Raw genomic sequence first — 17,043 nt, 5'->3', positions numbered from 1 at the left:
GCCCACTCCATTAAATCATCTAAAACTGACTGTATTTTTCTTTCCAATATAAGTCTGGAGTGCCCAGACACTCCAATCACAAGGTCATCAGCATAAGCTATCTTAGCAAACTCTGTACTCTCCTTAACAAGCCACTGATCTAAAACTGCATTCCAAAAGAGAGGTCCCAAAACCGAACCATGAGGACAGCCTCTCGAGACACTGGCACTATATGACAGATGACGTGCACGCACAGTAATAAATCTGTCCTGAAAGTATGACCTTATAGTGTTAAATATGTAACTATTACACTCTGCAAGCACTAGAGATCGAAGGGCACTTTCCCACCATACCGAATCAAATGCTCCTTCGAAGTCTATAAAGACCATAAGAACATATTTCTCAGAAGAATCCTTAATGTACTTTAAAAGAGATGTTATGGCGTCCTCTGTAGAGTGCCCCTTCTTAAATCCATGCTGATCAGCAGAACACAGATGCTTATCCTCTAACATCGCAGAAATTCTGGGAGCAAGTAACCTTTCATAAACCTTACCCATGTTCGCCAAGAGAGAAATTGGTCTGTATGCTCTCGGATCAGTCCTGGGCTTACCAGGCTTATGCAATATCTTTAGCAGTGCCATCTTCCACGGTCTTGGAAAAGTACCTTCAGTGAAACATTTATTAAACAAATTTAACATAATTTGAGGAAAGTAATCATAAAACTTAATGATTACTTGATTTTCAATTAAGTCCAAACCTGGACATTTCTTAACGTTCAATTTAGCTACTGCTGCACTCAACTCCACCAAACTGAAGAGTTCAGCTTCAGCGTCACCTGCTCCTGTAAACTCAGAGTTCATCCGGCGTATCTCCGTTTGTTCAGGTGAATCATCTTAAGGAAGATCCTGAGGAAATAATCTTCTAACAATCGTTTCCACAGTAGAAAACCAATCCAATGTCTCATCATTATTGTTCAATACAGTGTTGTATATTTCTCCACAAAGCAACTTATTACGAGAAATTTTATACACGAGACCCCAGGGATCTCTGTTACCAACCTCATTAACCAAATTTTGCCAACAAGTTCTCTTGCTCTCAGCAATAGCCTTATGAAAAGCCTTTCTTCTCTCTTTATAGGCATTTTTAAACGATTCCACATCAACACTAGAGAGATGTAAATTTCTTTGGTATACTTTCCTAGCCTGGCATACCTGAGACCTCAGAGAAGACAAAGCAGGAGTCCACCACGGCACAGACAACTTTTTAGTCCTTTTTCTCCTCGTGGAGTGCACACAAGCCTGGAAAATATGATACTGTACATAGTTTACATATTCATAAGCTGTCATATCATTTAAACTCTCTCCAGGTATCGCACAATTATCACTATCGAAAACTGTAGTCAAATAATTTTTAAAATTGTTCCAGTTAACACGGTCCATTGAAAATCTAGACAGATCACTCGTAGCGAAGCTCTTTTCCCTTACTTCGAAACAGAGATCAAATGAAATTGCACGGTGATCACTATTTACTAAACCAGAATTGACTTCCCAATTCAAAATAGAATCGCACATACGAAGAGATGTTACGTCAATATTAGACTCTCCATTTACAGTTGAAAAGGTGAACGGCTTATTTGGACGGTTTTGAACAACAAGATTATGAGATAATATGAGGTCTTCAAATTGGTTCCCTCTCCCATCAGTATATCCAATGTGCCAAAAATGTGATTTTGCATTAAAATCAGCAGTCACAGCGAGATTATGGGATGCATATCTCAAACAAATATTTTCCAAATTATGAAGCGCTATCTGAATATTTTCCGATGGAGGACAATACAGTGACACTAGGCAGAAAGAAGAAACTTGTGAAGACACAATAATGCTTGTCATACACGCCGAGCACAAACCCGTGATTGACGTTACAACAAGGTCCTGATTAAAAATCACAATAGCGGATTTTGGAGGAACATCCACAGCTGCTACTATTCTAGTAGAAGAAGGAAAACCCATAATCTTATGAGCTGCCCCTCCCACTTGTGAGGAATAAAATGGCTCCTGTATACAAACAATATCTATACAATGCTCCAAGGCAATCACCCTTATTTCATCAGCAACTGCCCGACAGCGCTGACCATTTATTTGCAAAATTTTTAAATCTCTACGTCCTTGCAAAGCTCCAGAGGTAAAATCAGAGGAGTTATTATCCATGATTGATGCGCATGTTTGCTAATTCCACTGCTCTCATGTACTCAGGACACTTAATATCCCTTACGGAGTGATTACAATCTCTGTTCCTTCTCTTACAATTAATACATTGTGGAGGATCCTCCTTGTGAGGGCACTCAGCGAAAACATGACCCCCATTAGCACAGTGACCACAAGAAACAGTCTTGTGTGAACATGACTGTGCACCATGTCCAAAACCCAGACATCTAAAACACTTGTTCACCACCGTGAATTTCCGAAACCTGTGTGAACCGAATCCAAGGAAAATTCTTTCATTATGAAACAAGCATTTATATAATCGAGGGCTGAAACCAATGACCCAATTAGTTGCATTAGTTCCAGATCCAGAATTAAATCTGAATGTTACTTCATCTTTTACCTGATCCTGAGTAAATTCATAATCTTTAAAATTTTTATAATATAAATCCTCAAGGATTTCATCCTTTGTAAATTCCTTGGGCACCCCGTATACTAGCACTGTTGGATCTGACATTTTAGGCCTCTCGATCGATATACCAACCTCCTTTAAAGCTGAAACGTTCCCTATCCTAGTTGCATCTTCTGAGTTTGTGGTTTCTAATAAAACCCCTTTATTCCTCAGGAGACGAATATTTTTAATTTTCATATTCTTATAATCCTTCTTAATTGCGTCTGCCACCGCATTCCTGACGTCTTGGCTTGAATCCAAAGCAGAATTCTCTGTTGGTCTAAGTATAACAATATTTTTAGGGTCCGAAATACCACGAGGACTAACCGAGGACACATGCACAACTTTATCTGCAGCTGCAACACCCATTGCGCTCCTCTCAGTAGCCTCTCTAACAATAGCATCATCATTAAAATTCTCACAAACCAAATTCTGCCTAACATCATCAGCAAATAATCTATGAGGAGCTGCCCGTTTCTCCATTAGCTGATTAAAATGATTTGCTCGAATTTCTAGTTCAACTGATTTAGCTTTTAATCGCTCATTGTCAATCAATAAAGCTGTTGTGGCTGCCTCCAAATCTGCCCACAAATTATGGATGCGATTTGAGGCCAACTTTGTTACTTTGCTTGAATCAGCTGACATTACCTCACCCAAAGCCTTTCGGATTTTGGCTACCGCTGCATACACAGCAGAAGCCTCTATGGACCCACCAAGGTCCAAATCCTCGGTAAATGACGAATCCCGAACCACATCATTTTCACTAGAACTGTTTTGATTATCCGTATTAATCGTAGTAGTAATAAGATTAACATCCGTTTCTATTGATGGGGTAGACTCTTCCACCCACACCTGAGGATTTTTATCCTTATCCTTGTCTTTATCTTTGTCCAACCGAGGAGCAAGCACTCTGGGCGTTTTAGGTGATTTTTTACCTCTAGACATTTTTACATTATCTGAAGATTTCTTTCTCCTCCCCGAATCCACCAACTCCGATCCGGAAGACGAATTCTCTGCTTCAGAATGTCTCGTTAAAGTTTTTTCTAAATCCGTATCCATGTTTAAGAGTGTATGTTTTAGTGAAGAGACAAAAGCCATAAATAAATAATCTTATAGCTGGATAGATTTCTCTTCTTCAAAATATCCCGAAAATAATCACACAACTTCAAAATATGTATATTTTGAATTATATTATATTTAATATTATTCAGTACTATGTATTACTGAGATGGCACTAGTTAGTGTTTTCCATCTCCATGGATATTTTTAAACAAAATTTCTCAGGTAGCCATTTTCTCCCATGAAAAGTCTATGGGCTAATGCTAAGTCTATGGGAAATTTCAGAACGGTATATATTCCAGTGTTAACTCTATGTATTCCTATGTATAGTATTCAAATAATGAAAGAGAATACTTCACTCGATGATATCAGCACAACTCCACGATTCCGACACCCAAATTTTAACAGAACAACTCACCAACTCTTCGTCTTTAAGAAGCACAATTTTATAGCAGGGGGAGGCTTACAAAACTTTAAATAATCTTAAAAACAGGAGCACATTTTAACGATTAATCCAACCAACAATCCCTCTAGCGGTGACTCCTGTAGAAGCAGTCTCTCCTGTTAGCAAGCACAGACCATGATGAAAAAAATCCTACCCCATGAGCCTTGCATAATCCTGGCAGAGCAGAATTAATCGCCAAGGCTCTCATCGTATACTCCCTCCTATCGTGTATGGGAAGAATTGCAGACACTTTCAAATTTAACCACAACTCCCGACTGTTTTTCCAGCATTGATCTGTACTTGTTAAGTAAATCTGCAGAACTCTTACTCATTGGTGCCAACAATATGAACTTTTGTGCCCTTAAAAGATATCCGCTCAGCAATCTCATCAATTTTTGTCCCTGGCAGACATACACTTGTCTTGTTCCACTTATCCTATTTGCATAATATATTCCCCGTCTTCCTGACAAATGAGTCACCGGCAATGTTATCTCCTTGAGAAGGACCATGACATGCCGTTGAATGGTGTGATATAGTTTTCGCTTCATTTTTTAATTTCTATCGCTAAAGAATCAGAAAGAGCTAAATGTGGTGAATTGGGTGGAGAGGTTGATCTCAACCACTCCTCTTTGGAAAAGAAATCTTTGAACAATTAAGGCAGAATATTCATATTGATGGTTCACCAAGAAGGAGCATTTTTATTCATAAAAGTCTAGTCTAAGTATCGAATTCTTTGCAGCAGTCTAATTTTGAAGTGATGCAATTTTATTTGCAAACATTTCGATAGGACAGACTGATCTTCCACCAAAAGAATATTTGTTTTTTGTTGCACAAAAACGCGCGTGCACAACCGAATTAATATTTAGTCCTCGTGGATAGCACAGTTGGTAATCTCCGTCCTCTCCACACCTGGTGGAAAACTCTTCAGTTCGAAACCCTTCGATGACGGGAGGAATTTTATGGGTGTTTTCATAACGTGGCTCAGTCATTCGGTCTCAGAAGAGGGTAGCACTTGATTTTTCTCCTGGAAACTCGGGGTATTCGTCCAGCAAACAGGAAGCCGACCTCAGAGCACACGTAATTTACAGACAATATACAAGGAGCAAAACAGAATTATTCGCCGATGCTCCTAAAACCCAACAACCAACGAACATTTCGTTTGAAAAACATTGTTACTAAGATCAATTCATTGGGAAGATTCGATCTGGCTGAATTCTTTCTTTCTGAGGAAGATGAAAGCGAAACTTTTTTTGTCCATCTCAAGGAGATGACAACTTTCAATAATGCTTTAAACATTAAGGTTTGCAACGAGTGTTTTGTTGTTGTTGTTATAGGGTTTTAGGAGCATCAGCGACTAAGGAAATTTTGCTGTGTATATTGTCTGCAAATTGTGTGTTGTTTTGTCGATTTTCTGTTAGTTTGACTAAAAACTAGATGTTTCGAAAAAAACCATGCTACCTCGCCTCAGACCAACTAACTCAGCCATTGTGAAAAAGCCCTTAAAATTTCCTCTCCTTATCAACCAGATTCGAACCCAGGGCTTTTCCACCGGGTGTGAGGAGAACGGTGATCCTACCAACTGTGCAACCCACGAGGGCTACACCAAATTGTTGCATAGCCTGAACTGTCTTGCAAAGAACTAAGGTGATACTGTGGAGTTCCGTGCGTGTACTTTCACCAAATGTCTTGAAAATTACGACAGCTGACAGAAAGAATGTATCTGAAATTAACTTACGATATCGGTCCCCTTGAGCCAGTTGCTATAAAAGAGAAAGTTCGTCCACCAGTTCCTATCACAGGCCTGCAAATTTTCGTCTACCATGACAGCCCAGTGAGGTCCGCTTGCAACCCACGGAATGAAGAACGTCATTCCAGTTGTGAACATCAAAGTTGGAGTCAGCCTGGTGGATAGAAATCCATTTAAACACAATAAAAATTCAAAATTAGAAGATGATACGAATATTGAACATCAGTGGGAGACTGGTTTTTATGGATTTTTGGTTTCTTAATTAGAAACTGAATTGAACGACTGTGTCATGGGCATGACACAGTCGTTCAATCCTATTGAGGTCACTTACTGGGTTGCAGTGATAGCAGTTGCTGCAGAGCCTGAGGTCACAGGGCCCTGGAGCAACTAATCTCCAGAATTACTTTACATAAAAGGGAGGAGCAGAATAGATTAGTGAGCATGTCCGCCTGGGCAAAATGTACTTTAATAGCGAACCCCCAAGGGAATGTACAAACCGGTTTTTTTTGTCCACAGTCCATAAAATAGCAAAAGAACAGAGAAAATGTTGAATATTTTAGATGTGTCCTCGAATTAGGTAATATTGTACCACATATGTTTGTAAATTGGTGCGTGCTGTGGTCTATTTGCTGTTTGCTGAACAAAAACCCGAATTTGTGGGAGGAAAAGCAAGGTGTACTTGTCTGAGACCGACTAATTTGGCCACGTCGTGAAAAATACCCATAAAAATTCCTCGTGTGGTTCGAATCCAGGCGTTTTCCATGCGTTATGAGCAGGGATGATGACTATACCAACTGGGCTACCCAAGAGAGTAACGTTTAATGAAATCCTACTTATGCAATAATCTAATTTAGAACATGTATTCCACTGTAAAAAATAAAATGATTGTACATTGTGCGTTGATCATAAAATGTAGTAATATTAATTCGTGAATTGCGTATATATATTTATTAATTGCTGTTTACTTTAGTACATATATATGGTAGATATATATAGTTTATGTATATACGTAGTTAGCACAGTTGGTATGATCGCCGTCCTCCCTACACCAGTTGGGACAGATCTGAGTTCGAGTTCTCTCGGCTACGTGAGGAAATCCTATGCGCATTTCTCACAACGGGATTGAACACTCCCTCTTCGTCCAATCTGTTTGGGAAAGCTTCATTCCGATAAGACCTAGCAACGCGATGAAAATGGGGATGTGCCCCATCGCGTTGGAAATAAAATTCATTATCATCCTCAAATAGCTCACGAATGTGTGGAACGATTATTTCCTAAAGTAAGTTGAGGTAAACCCCGCCAATAACAGTTGCATCAAAAAAGAATGGTCCAGTCAAACAAAGGATGCCAATCCACATCACACTGTAATGCCCGGTGAATTCAAATGTTGTTTCTCAGTAACGTGTAGATTCTCCGTTGCCCAGTACGAGCAATTATACCAATGAAATTTGATTACATTTTCTGCGAAAGAGGCATACCATCTTTCGAAGAGATGGGATGCATCCTTCCTTACTGAAACTCTGCCCAGTTCATCTTGCAATCTAAGTCAATACTCCACTCTTCATAGATTTTTAACAAGCATCGAAGTCTTGGCTTGCTCCACACAAAATCATTATATTGGGGTGCCCATAGATGATTACATCTACTCATAAATTATTTTGTCTGTAAATTGCGTGCGTTCTCTGACTGATTTCCCTGTTTGCTGGACGAAAAAACTCCAATTTCTTGAGAACAAACCTTGCTGTCTATGCCTAGGACCTACTAAACTTAGCTACGGAGTGAAAAAACCCACTAAAGTTCCTCACGTTATAGACAGGATTCGATCCCGGACCTTTTCTCCCCGGTGTGAGAGGACGGTGAAGGTACCACTGTGCTAAATGCGCAGGGATTGCTAGTCACAGTCAGTAGTGTCTTCCACCCTTTAAAGCATCAAGTTTCTTGGGCTTTCCCAATGATTAAGTATCTACGGCTGCATTTTGGACGCGTTCTTTTTTGAAGGAGACCAACGAAGAGTCCTTAAAATTCTGGAACCATCAATCATAGCGTACATTGGGGTGGGCGCGCCACCAGTGGTTTCCCATAAGTATAGAGTACTCTAAAAACCAGACAAAAGTATTGTGTGGTGTGTGAGAGGTTGGGTTGTGTTGTTATGGTCTGTCTTTTGGCCTCATGACTCCTAATGGGATACCACGTAACCCGTACTTGACTCCTAATGGGTTACGTGGTATCCCATTAGGAGTCAAGACATCTGATGAATGGTTAATGGGAAGCCTGGCTTCCCATTAACCATCCATCAGATGCCTTGAAATCTCCAATATTCATCCGATGCGCAAACGATTCAGCCATTTCAAGTATACCTTTATTTTGATCATTGTTCATGTCCTGGTCCTACACAGTGCTTTAGATGTCCGTAAGAATTCAGTATTTGTTCAATCTTTCACGATGGTGAACCGTGTACTCATTGAGATTCCAAACTGTTCAGCGATCTCGGTCTTAGAAAGCAAACTTCATCTTTTAGAATTTCTTAGGAGAGTTGATTATGCTACTCAGGGACAGTTCCAGTTGTAGTGTGCTCCCTAGGTGCGAGAATTAATATTGGGGAAAGAGACAGCAAGAGGATGTTTCCCTTGCTTAGTCTGAGAATCCCTTGTTGGGATGTGGTGACAGGATACATTGCACCCGCAGCAACTGCTCTAAGAGCCGACCCTAATATAGTACATAAATCTGTAGAAATGGCCAGAAATGAGTGTGCCACTGTTTCTGAAGTTCAGCCACTTTGCTGTCGTTAATGGCCACGTTGTTTTTTCTAGATTAATCTAGAAAGTTTTACAACTTTCAGGAATTTTCTACACCTTTCTGGAATATTCTATAATTTTTTAAATATTTTATTAAAAACTGGTAAACAATTGGTCCTATTTTAATAAAACAATTTTGCGAAATAAGAAAAATGAAATATGATTTCAATTCTTTTGGGCACGAGTGTGCATCGTATGACTTCATGCACCCTGTTTACACCTTTACCTTTATTGACAGCATCTTATTTTTACCCTTATTGTATTTATTACCTCAAACTAGCGAGTCTGGCGCCTTACATGTCCCAATTTACAGCGTAAAATCTTACAAGAGTATGTAAACATCAGTTGCATGGCCATTTGAAAATCCCCCGTATTTCTGTGTCTGTTGTTGGGGTCATGGAAATCAAATTCAATCTGAAAAATGAGAATTCTGAAAGTTTTATGAGAATATTTCGAAGCTGGTATCTCAGGGAAATTAGTTGCAAAAATATGGGATGCCACTGGACCAGATGAATCCCTTTTTGGTGTTGATTTATTGTAAATGATCGCCCACAGAAGATCCCAATTTGTTCAAATGTGAAGAATAATTGAAGAAAGTTCCTACCTCAGATATCGTCTAGCAACAAACATAAAAATGTTCAGTCGACCATTCCTAAATGCCATAGACTGAAGGGTGCTCCTTGCCGTGAGAAATCCACTGAAATAAAAAAAAAATGTTAACAGGAAGTTTAAACTGTATTCATATCAAAGTTTTGCAATGCATCGTAGAAGTCTTTCTACTAAAACTGGTGGTGTTGTACTCCACTGGTGGTGCTGTAGTTCTTCAAAGGATTTGAGTGCCCTCATAACAAATTTGTCCTTGCTGTCCATCCAGTGCTCTTCCATCGGCTTGAAATCGACACTTTGTGCTGACACATTGACAATCCTTGTTTTGTGATATAGATTGTCGCGTTGGAATGGTATTAAGGACCATCTAAGTGAAATTGCCATATGTAGGACAAACACAATTGTTCAAAAACAATGCTCGACAAAATTAAAAGAACAAAATGGTTTCCTCGAATATTTTATTGTGAACAGTGTAGCCAAAGTCGAACCTTTGATATAATATGTATCCTAGCATGCAAATTCCGAATATCCAATAGAAATCCAGCTACCACCCTACAGAACCGTAAATTATTCATTCGTATAAAAACACCGGTTCGACCCGGGCAAACCATCAATTCATTCCCGTTATTTGGCTTGCTCGGTGGGACAGCCACATCTCCAATTCTCAGAATTGCAAGTCATCGTTGTTTGGATCATTCCTTAAGATGGTGGGGCGTTGGACGACTTCAAGCTGGCAATCGCAGCCGGAGGTGAAACGTTGGCTAAATGTGTCTTGCAGTGTCGTCTCGGCTCTATGGAAGCAGTTTCAGAAGGCGGAAACCATTACAAGAAGAGCTGGCCAAGACTGAATATGCAGATCATCTGGCTGTAACAGACAGAACGCAAGATGTCTTGGCAACAACTGTCTCTTTAGGTTCCTACGGCCACAGGTGGAAATATTCAAGGGGACTCCATGCAAGTAAGCCAGTGGTTTCTATCCAATTAAACCGAAACCACCGCAGAACACACGGAAATTAATGCCATGAACTTACGACATGCAACCTTGAAAAGTGAGGTACAGTTCTGTCCTCTGATAAGTCCCGTTATAACCTACAAAGAGATTCTAGACGTTATTTCATCTGGAGACAAAGAGGAATGCGGGACCATTCCTCCAACATCACAGAAAGGGACAGTGGTGGAGGCAATCTCGTGTGTGGAAAAATAATGATCATCAGCCGCACCTCCATCATGTTTTTGATAGGTGTACCGTAACTTTCCAGAGGTACCGAGAACTGACCCTCGAACCTTCTGTGCGATTTTTCAGGTGGTGAGATCGGCCCTGATTTTCTTTTTATGCCCGAAAACACACTGCACACAGAGCTCAGGTGGTGAAAGAATATCTTGAAACTGAAGATATCCAACAACTGCCGTGGCCAATATGATTACCTCCCTTAAATCCGACCGAACGTGTTCGGGACGCCTTTGGTCTTCGCACTGTACAACAGCCAACTCCTCGGGCACTTGGTAAACTAAGGCCTGCCCTGCTGAAAGAATCGGATATGTAGCCACAGAATCTTTTAGAGCCCCTTACGTGTGAGCAAAGCTGACTACTCCATCAGCATCGAGCGAACACTATCCATTTAAACCTTTAAACACCTCATTGAGATCTCCATCCAAGTGCTTAGTGTCCGGACACTGCAATTTGCATAACCAAAATCTTTCATGGTACGAGTACCCGGTTGCTGTTATCTTCACTCTTTCCTCTTCGATCCTGATGGAAACATTCACTGCCACCACCACCACCTAGTTATTTTTTTTTTATTCGCAGTTTCATTAGGCCTAACACACTCCTACACTTAGTTTACCAAGTCATTATATATATGTATTCGAGCATATATATAGGGAAAACAATCTTAAAAAAGTAAAGGGGAGAAGAGTAATAAGTATTATAAGGTTGTAATTAATCTGGACGACTAGGTCTAGAGATAATAAAACTGTAGAGTTTTATTAAGTGTTATATAAAGTCATAATTTTACTAATTAACTGTTAAAAAGATAACAATGTTTACTTTTCACTTCAGCTAATCACAGAAAATGGAGAAAAATCAATTAATTTTAAGAAAAAACATAATGCACCTGAAATGTAACTTACTGCGGTTATTAATTAACATGTTTTTATCTTAATAACCATAACACAGTCTATTTATTTTCTTCCATATTTGAACCACCTTACAAGGATGCATAATCATACTGAATAATAGACATATAATCAACCAATTCATTCTACTCTTCCAGGACTGCAGATTTGTTTCCTGGAGATTTAGGTGCATGGTTGGTTTTGGATCCGCCAAAATTTTTGTTGGTTCCAAATTTAAGCAATTTGGGAAGGCTGGATCTATCCCTTTAAAATAGGCTAATATAAAATTTCATCCATCGAGAATTGAGTTATTACATGAGGACGAACAGACGGACAAAGGTAATTTCATGGATTGCTGTTTGTTAAATTTTAATGAAATTTGAAAACCTTCGACTAACCTTTCTGAATAGTGGTTGGGAAACTATCAGAAATACGTATATTAAAGAACCAGAAAATGAATGATGGTAAACAGAAAAGTGTTTTAATAAAGCCTTTACTTACGTAATAAAGAAGAAGGTGTCAACGATGACGTATCCATTAAACAGACTGCACTTGGAGATGTCATGAAACCATTCGTTCAATCTCAATGTGTTTTCTATCAAATAAAAAATAAATAAATTTACTGGTGTGTTTTCAGTTATCATTACAAATCAAATTACGATTGAAATGTTTTAAAAATTCCAATTACTTAATGAAATAGTAACTAAATAATGACATTACTGTTAGAATGGCACAATGATGGCAGGAAGAGCCTATTCCGAATCTGCTAAAATAGTTCCCTGACGAGTTCTTTTATCTTTCTTTAGATGCAGCTTGCAGACCTGGATATTACGTTCCAAGTGAGGTTTCTCTCCCTTATGCATAGGAATAATGAAATTAATTCTTTACATTTGAAAAATTCTGATAATAGGTATATCCCCAAGAGAGTTTCGGACACTGACCTTGCACCATTCCCATTTCCACTCCAGTCGACTCTGAAGAATATCCATTTATGACTTCTCTCTGTATGCTGTTCTTCTTCAAACTCCAAACCCACTGAATCTTCCTTATTAAAAGCCCTATTGAAAATCCAGATAAGAGTCTATTGCCCATTTTACTACAATTTCAAGTTGCAGATTGCCACCAGTCATCCTTCAATGCAATGGAAATCTAAATTTACCATACCATCTTTATCATAATTCTGCCTTCTAGCTGGGTGTTCATTCTATCCCCTTTCGACAAGCTTACTAATATTATTTAGCCGAATTGCTTCCCTGGCTGCTTGCAAAACTCCCTCTCCTTTGTATTTACCCACTGACTGAGTGTGGGGCTCCCTGGACCTTACTCACTGCAGAGTAACCCTTGGGGGAAGGGGCCAAGTCATCAATTCGGTTATGTCTAATATAGACACCTTTCATGGTGGTTACAACTACCTCATCAGATTAAAATGTAATCTGGGCATGGTGGGACTCATGGGCACTTTGTCTGTGATTATTGTTTGGCTGCGGTGGAGGCTGTAGGGCCTGTCTCTGCATGCTTCGTCTAATTTCAAATACCTGTTGAGCAAATTTTGTAAATGCCTTATATGTATTTTCATCTATAATAAATTGGTGTTCCTGTACCCTTGATATATAGGTATAGGTATTTTCAGGGTCTAACAGCTCCTGGGATTGCTCCCAACTCCGGGTATGTTCTATGTATCGAGTGACAGTTCCCTGTCAAAGCCAGAGATTTTAAAAGTGTATAGATCATGTGATATGTAATGTGTTGTGCCCACCTGGTCTATTAGACGCCGGGTCGTTCTTACGTCATCGTACAAACTGCATTCGAAAAGAAGATGTTTCCAATTCTCTGACCTGCCGTAGCAAATCTGTTGGTAGCAAACCCAGTAGATGTACCTTTTCGTTGAGGGACCCTTGTCCGGTAACCAAGTAGGAGGATTCCAAGGTGAGGGAAAGCCAGGTCTTTACAGTTTTCAAGGTTGTGAAAATGACATCAGGGAGGAATTTTCTGGTAACGGAGCCTGTGGGTGAGGTGTTCCATCTAGACTGCAAATGTTGATGAGTTCGTTGATGAGCGAGCTCTTTCTGCTTTGGGGTCAGCTTTGAGATTTAGTTCTAGGCCCTGTATCTTCGTTGGTATTTTCTTTTTAATTCTGAAGTTAAGCCCTCTGAAGATTGCAAATAGATCAAGCGGCAGAGTTCCAGCTATCACCTAGATGGCAGCTGTAGACACTGTTCGGCATAATATGTGCGTGGCCAGGAGGATAGCACGTTGAATGGAGTTGACCTTGATTTTCATATGTACTCGTTGAACCCGGTGAAACCACCCTCCTGCTGCATAGGTCACAATGGGGATGAAAACGGCTTTATAATACAGAGAGAGTGTTTTGCTGGAGAGTCCCCAGTTGCTCTTAGAGATCCTCATGATTTCAGCTGAAAATCTTTTCGTTTTGACCCCTAGGTATTGTAGATGTGGAAGGAAGCTCAGCTAATGGTCAATGATCACCCCTAGGACTTCAGCCCCTGTCACAATAGGAAGCTGTTTTCCGGAGATCCTGATTTGTAGTGAGCGGCGTAGGTCAAGCTTTGATTTAAAAAGCATCATTTTTGTTTTGTTGGTACTAATTTGAAGCTTGTTGAGAACTGGAGTAGAGATTTGATAGGAGTAGAGTAGTCCAGGAGTAGAGTTCTGATAGGACAAGATTTGCTTTGTTTTCAAGGTCGCAGCGTGATTTCCCAGAAAAAAACATAGTCAGGTCGTCTGCAAACGCCACAATTTTGCATCCTTCAAAAGATTTAGAAAGTCAGCTGTGCAGGACCATGTTCCACACAAAGGGCCCCAAGACAGAACCTTGTGGGCACCCCCGAGAGGTTGGTCTAGTTATCTGCAGAAGATTGGATTTAACCACGATAGTGCGCTCTGTGAAATAGTTCTGGAAGAGCTTGTAGAGATGGGAGGTACAGTTAGCTAGGCGAAGGCATGCTAATGCACTGTCTCACTGGACAGCGTGGAAGGCACCTTCAAAATCCACCAAGATGGCCAGTTCAAATTTAGATGTGGAGTTTTCAATATGGAGGACGAAGTCAAACAGCGCCGCTTCTGTAGATCGCCCTGGTGTGAAGCCATACTGCGCTGAGGAGAATAAGTTCTTTTCCTTGAACAGTTGTGTGATTCGGAGAGCCATGAGCCTTTCTAGAACTTTGCCTAGATTTGCCAAGAGTGCAATTGGTCTAAGGGAACGCGGATCTTCTGGGGTCTGCCAGGCTTTCTTATGAGTCGCAGCAGGGCCACTTTCCACGCCTAGGGAAAAACTCCCTCAAGTAGGAATTTGTTATAGAGCAATTGCAGATATGCGGGTCTAAGCTTGAACAAGCGAAGGACAAAGACGTGATCAATGAGGTCTATTTCTGGACATTTTTGGGGGTTGATCCTGTTGAAGACGGCTGTGAGCTCTTCCATTGTGAAGGGATTGGTTTCTTCCTCAGCAGCATACGTTTGATTAGCTAATCGTATTGCTATGTGCTCAGGTAGATCGTCTGCTGGATTATCTTCAAGAAACAGTCTGTCAAGAGTGGAGTTGATGGAGTCGGTCCAGTTAGAAGTTTCGGTATTCCCAATAGTTACAGAGTCAAAGAATTCAGGCTTGAAAGTCTTTTCCCTCGCTATTTTGTATAGAAGTCCCCAGGGGTTGGAATTCCCTGAGTCTCGGACAAACTCCGACCAGGCGGTTTCCTTCTGGGAAACAATGGCTTTGGTGGATTCGTTCTTTTTAGCGATATAATTGCTGTGGAATCTAGCTACTTCACAGGGAGGCCAGTCGCGATGGCGTTGATAAAGTCGACGGGCACGATGGTCCTCTCTGCGTAGTGCAGTAAGCTCTTGACACCACCAAGAGCAGGAAGTAGGACGGATAGAATTTTTCCTGGCCGACCTGTACGAGGCCTTCAAGAGCACTTCCTGCATCATGTCTGCTATTTCAGCGACTGTAGTAGTAGTAGTAGTAGTAGTGGCACTTGATGCAAGAAAGCAAGTGTAGGAGCTTATGCAGCATCAGCCAAAAAAAAAAAAAAAAAAAATCACACCATACCCTCCAAATGCCTGTCCAGTTCCTCCTTAAATTTATTTAACCTATCAACTTCCACAACGACAGATGGAAGTTTGTTCCAGCAATTAACCGCCCGCTGGCTAAAGGCAAATTTCCGCACGTCTATTCTACATCTGCCCTTTCTTAATTTGAACTTATGTCCCCGTAGGTTCGTATTCTGAACAAGTGGGAGGATCCCATCAGAATTCAGCGTGCTCAACCCATTCAAGGCCTTATAGACCTCAATCAGATCACCGCGCAGGTGCCTAGTCTCCAGCCACTGCAATTTGCAGAACTTAAGCCTCTCTTGGTAAGAGGATCCCTTCATTCCCCTCACCAATCGTGTTGCTCTTCTCTGTACACGCTCAAGCAAATCTACATCCTTCCTAAAATGAGGCCTCCAGACCTGTACGCAGTACTGAAGGCGTGGCCTGACCATTGCCTTATACAGAGGGACAATCACCTCCTTTTCCCTGCTAGCAAAATTCCTATATATCATTGACAAAACCCCATGACCTGCCCTAGCAGCCTGTCTACATTGCTCAGAAAACTTCATATCTGACTGCACAATTACTCCCAGGTCTTTTTCATTTTCTACCACCTTAAGTGTAGTACCACACAGTTGGTACGTTTCTCTCGGGTTACTTCTACCCATATGCAGTACTTTGCATTTGTCAAGGTTGAACTTCAGTTGCCACTTCTTAGCCCATCTGCCCAAATTATCTAGATCCTGTTGCAGTAGCACACTGCCATTACTGTCATTAACAACCCTGCCAACCTTCGTGTCATCTGCAAACTTCGACATTAAGCCTGATATACCTTCATCAATATCATTGATAAATATACAAAACAACAGTGGACCCAACACCGAACCCTGTGGGACTCCACTAATAACATTAGTCCACGAAGAGCAGCACCCATTGATTACCACCCTCTGTCTTCTCCCACTTAACCATCCTTTTATCCATTGTAGCAACTTACCCTTAATACCATTCTGCTCCAATTTGTACAGTAGTCTTCCATGAGCAACAGTGTCAAAAGCTTTCTTGAAATCCAAGTATATGATATCAAAATTATTTTTTGCATCCAGTTCCTTTGTGACCACATCATAATAACCAATCAAATTTGTCAGACAACACTTTCCCTTAACAAACCCATGCTGTGTCTGAATTATTGCTGCAGTCTTGTCTAGATGATCCTGCAATGCATCTTTAACCAGTGACTCCATTATTTTACCCGGAACAGAAGTTAAACTAACTGGTCTGTAATTACTCGTGTCACCCTTCGAAACCTTGTCACCCTTGTCACCCTACCTGAACTCCTGTGCAGGAGTTCAGGTAGTTCAGTTCATGTGGGGTAAAGTCACTGACTACAGAGTCATCAAACGAGGACCAGTCGATGCTCTTGATGGAGAACCGCACTAATGCAGGTGATCTATATATATATCTTTATATATCTTTATTGCAGGCAGTGACTGGTTACATGATTGCCTGATGCAATAATGCCCACAACAGCGACAATGCTAGGGGTTAAGGGGTCTAGGGGTTAAGGGGTCTAGGGGTTAAGGGGTCTAGGCATC

The 17,043-nt window shown here is 40.6% G+C and overlaps 1 protein-coding gene across 1 annotated transcript in view; it reads right to left on the bottom strand.

The window, feature by feature from the left end:
* The window catches only part of LOC150084026 (O-acyltransferase like protein-like), a 45,202-nt gene extending 30,638 nt beyond the window's left edge, over positions 1 to 14,564 (bottom strand). The window contains exons 1-3 of the mRNA XM_090375747.1: positions 14,380 to 14,564; positions 9,282 to 9,374; positions 5,871 to 6,036 (exon numbers count right to left, since the gene is read on the bottom strand). Of these exons, the coding sequence (XP_090231873.1) occupies positions 5,871 to 6,036; positions 9,282 to 9,374; positions 14,380 to 14,564 (444 nt within the window). The remainder of the gene's footprint in view (positions 1 to 5,870; positions 6,037 to 9,281; positions 9,375 to 14,379) is intronic.
* Between the last annotated feature and the right edge of the window lie 2,479 nt (positions 14,565 to 17,043).

The sequence above is a fragment of the Mastigoproctus giganteus genome, chromosome 6, assembly GCF_048544385.1.
Source record: "Mastigoproctus giganteus isolate SK-2022 chromosome 6, ASM4854438v1, whole genome shotgun sequence".
Taxonomy (NCBI): domain Eukaryota; kingdom Metazoa; phylum Arthropoda; class Arachnida; order Uropygi; family Thelyphonidae; genus Mastigoproctus; species Mastigoproctus giganteus.
The sequence above is the reverse complement of the archived record's forward strand: the minus strand, read 5'-3'. Positions and strand labels throughout refer to the sequence as shown.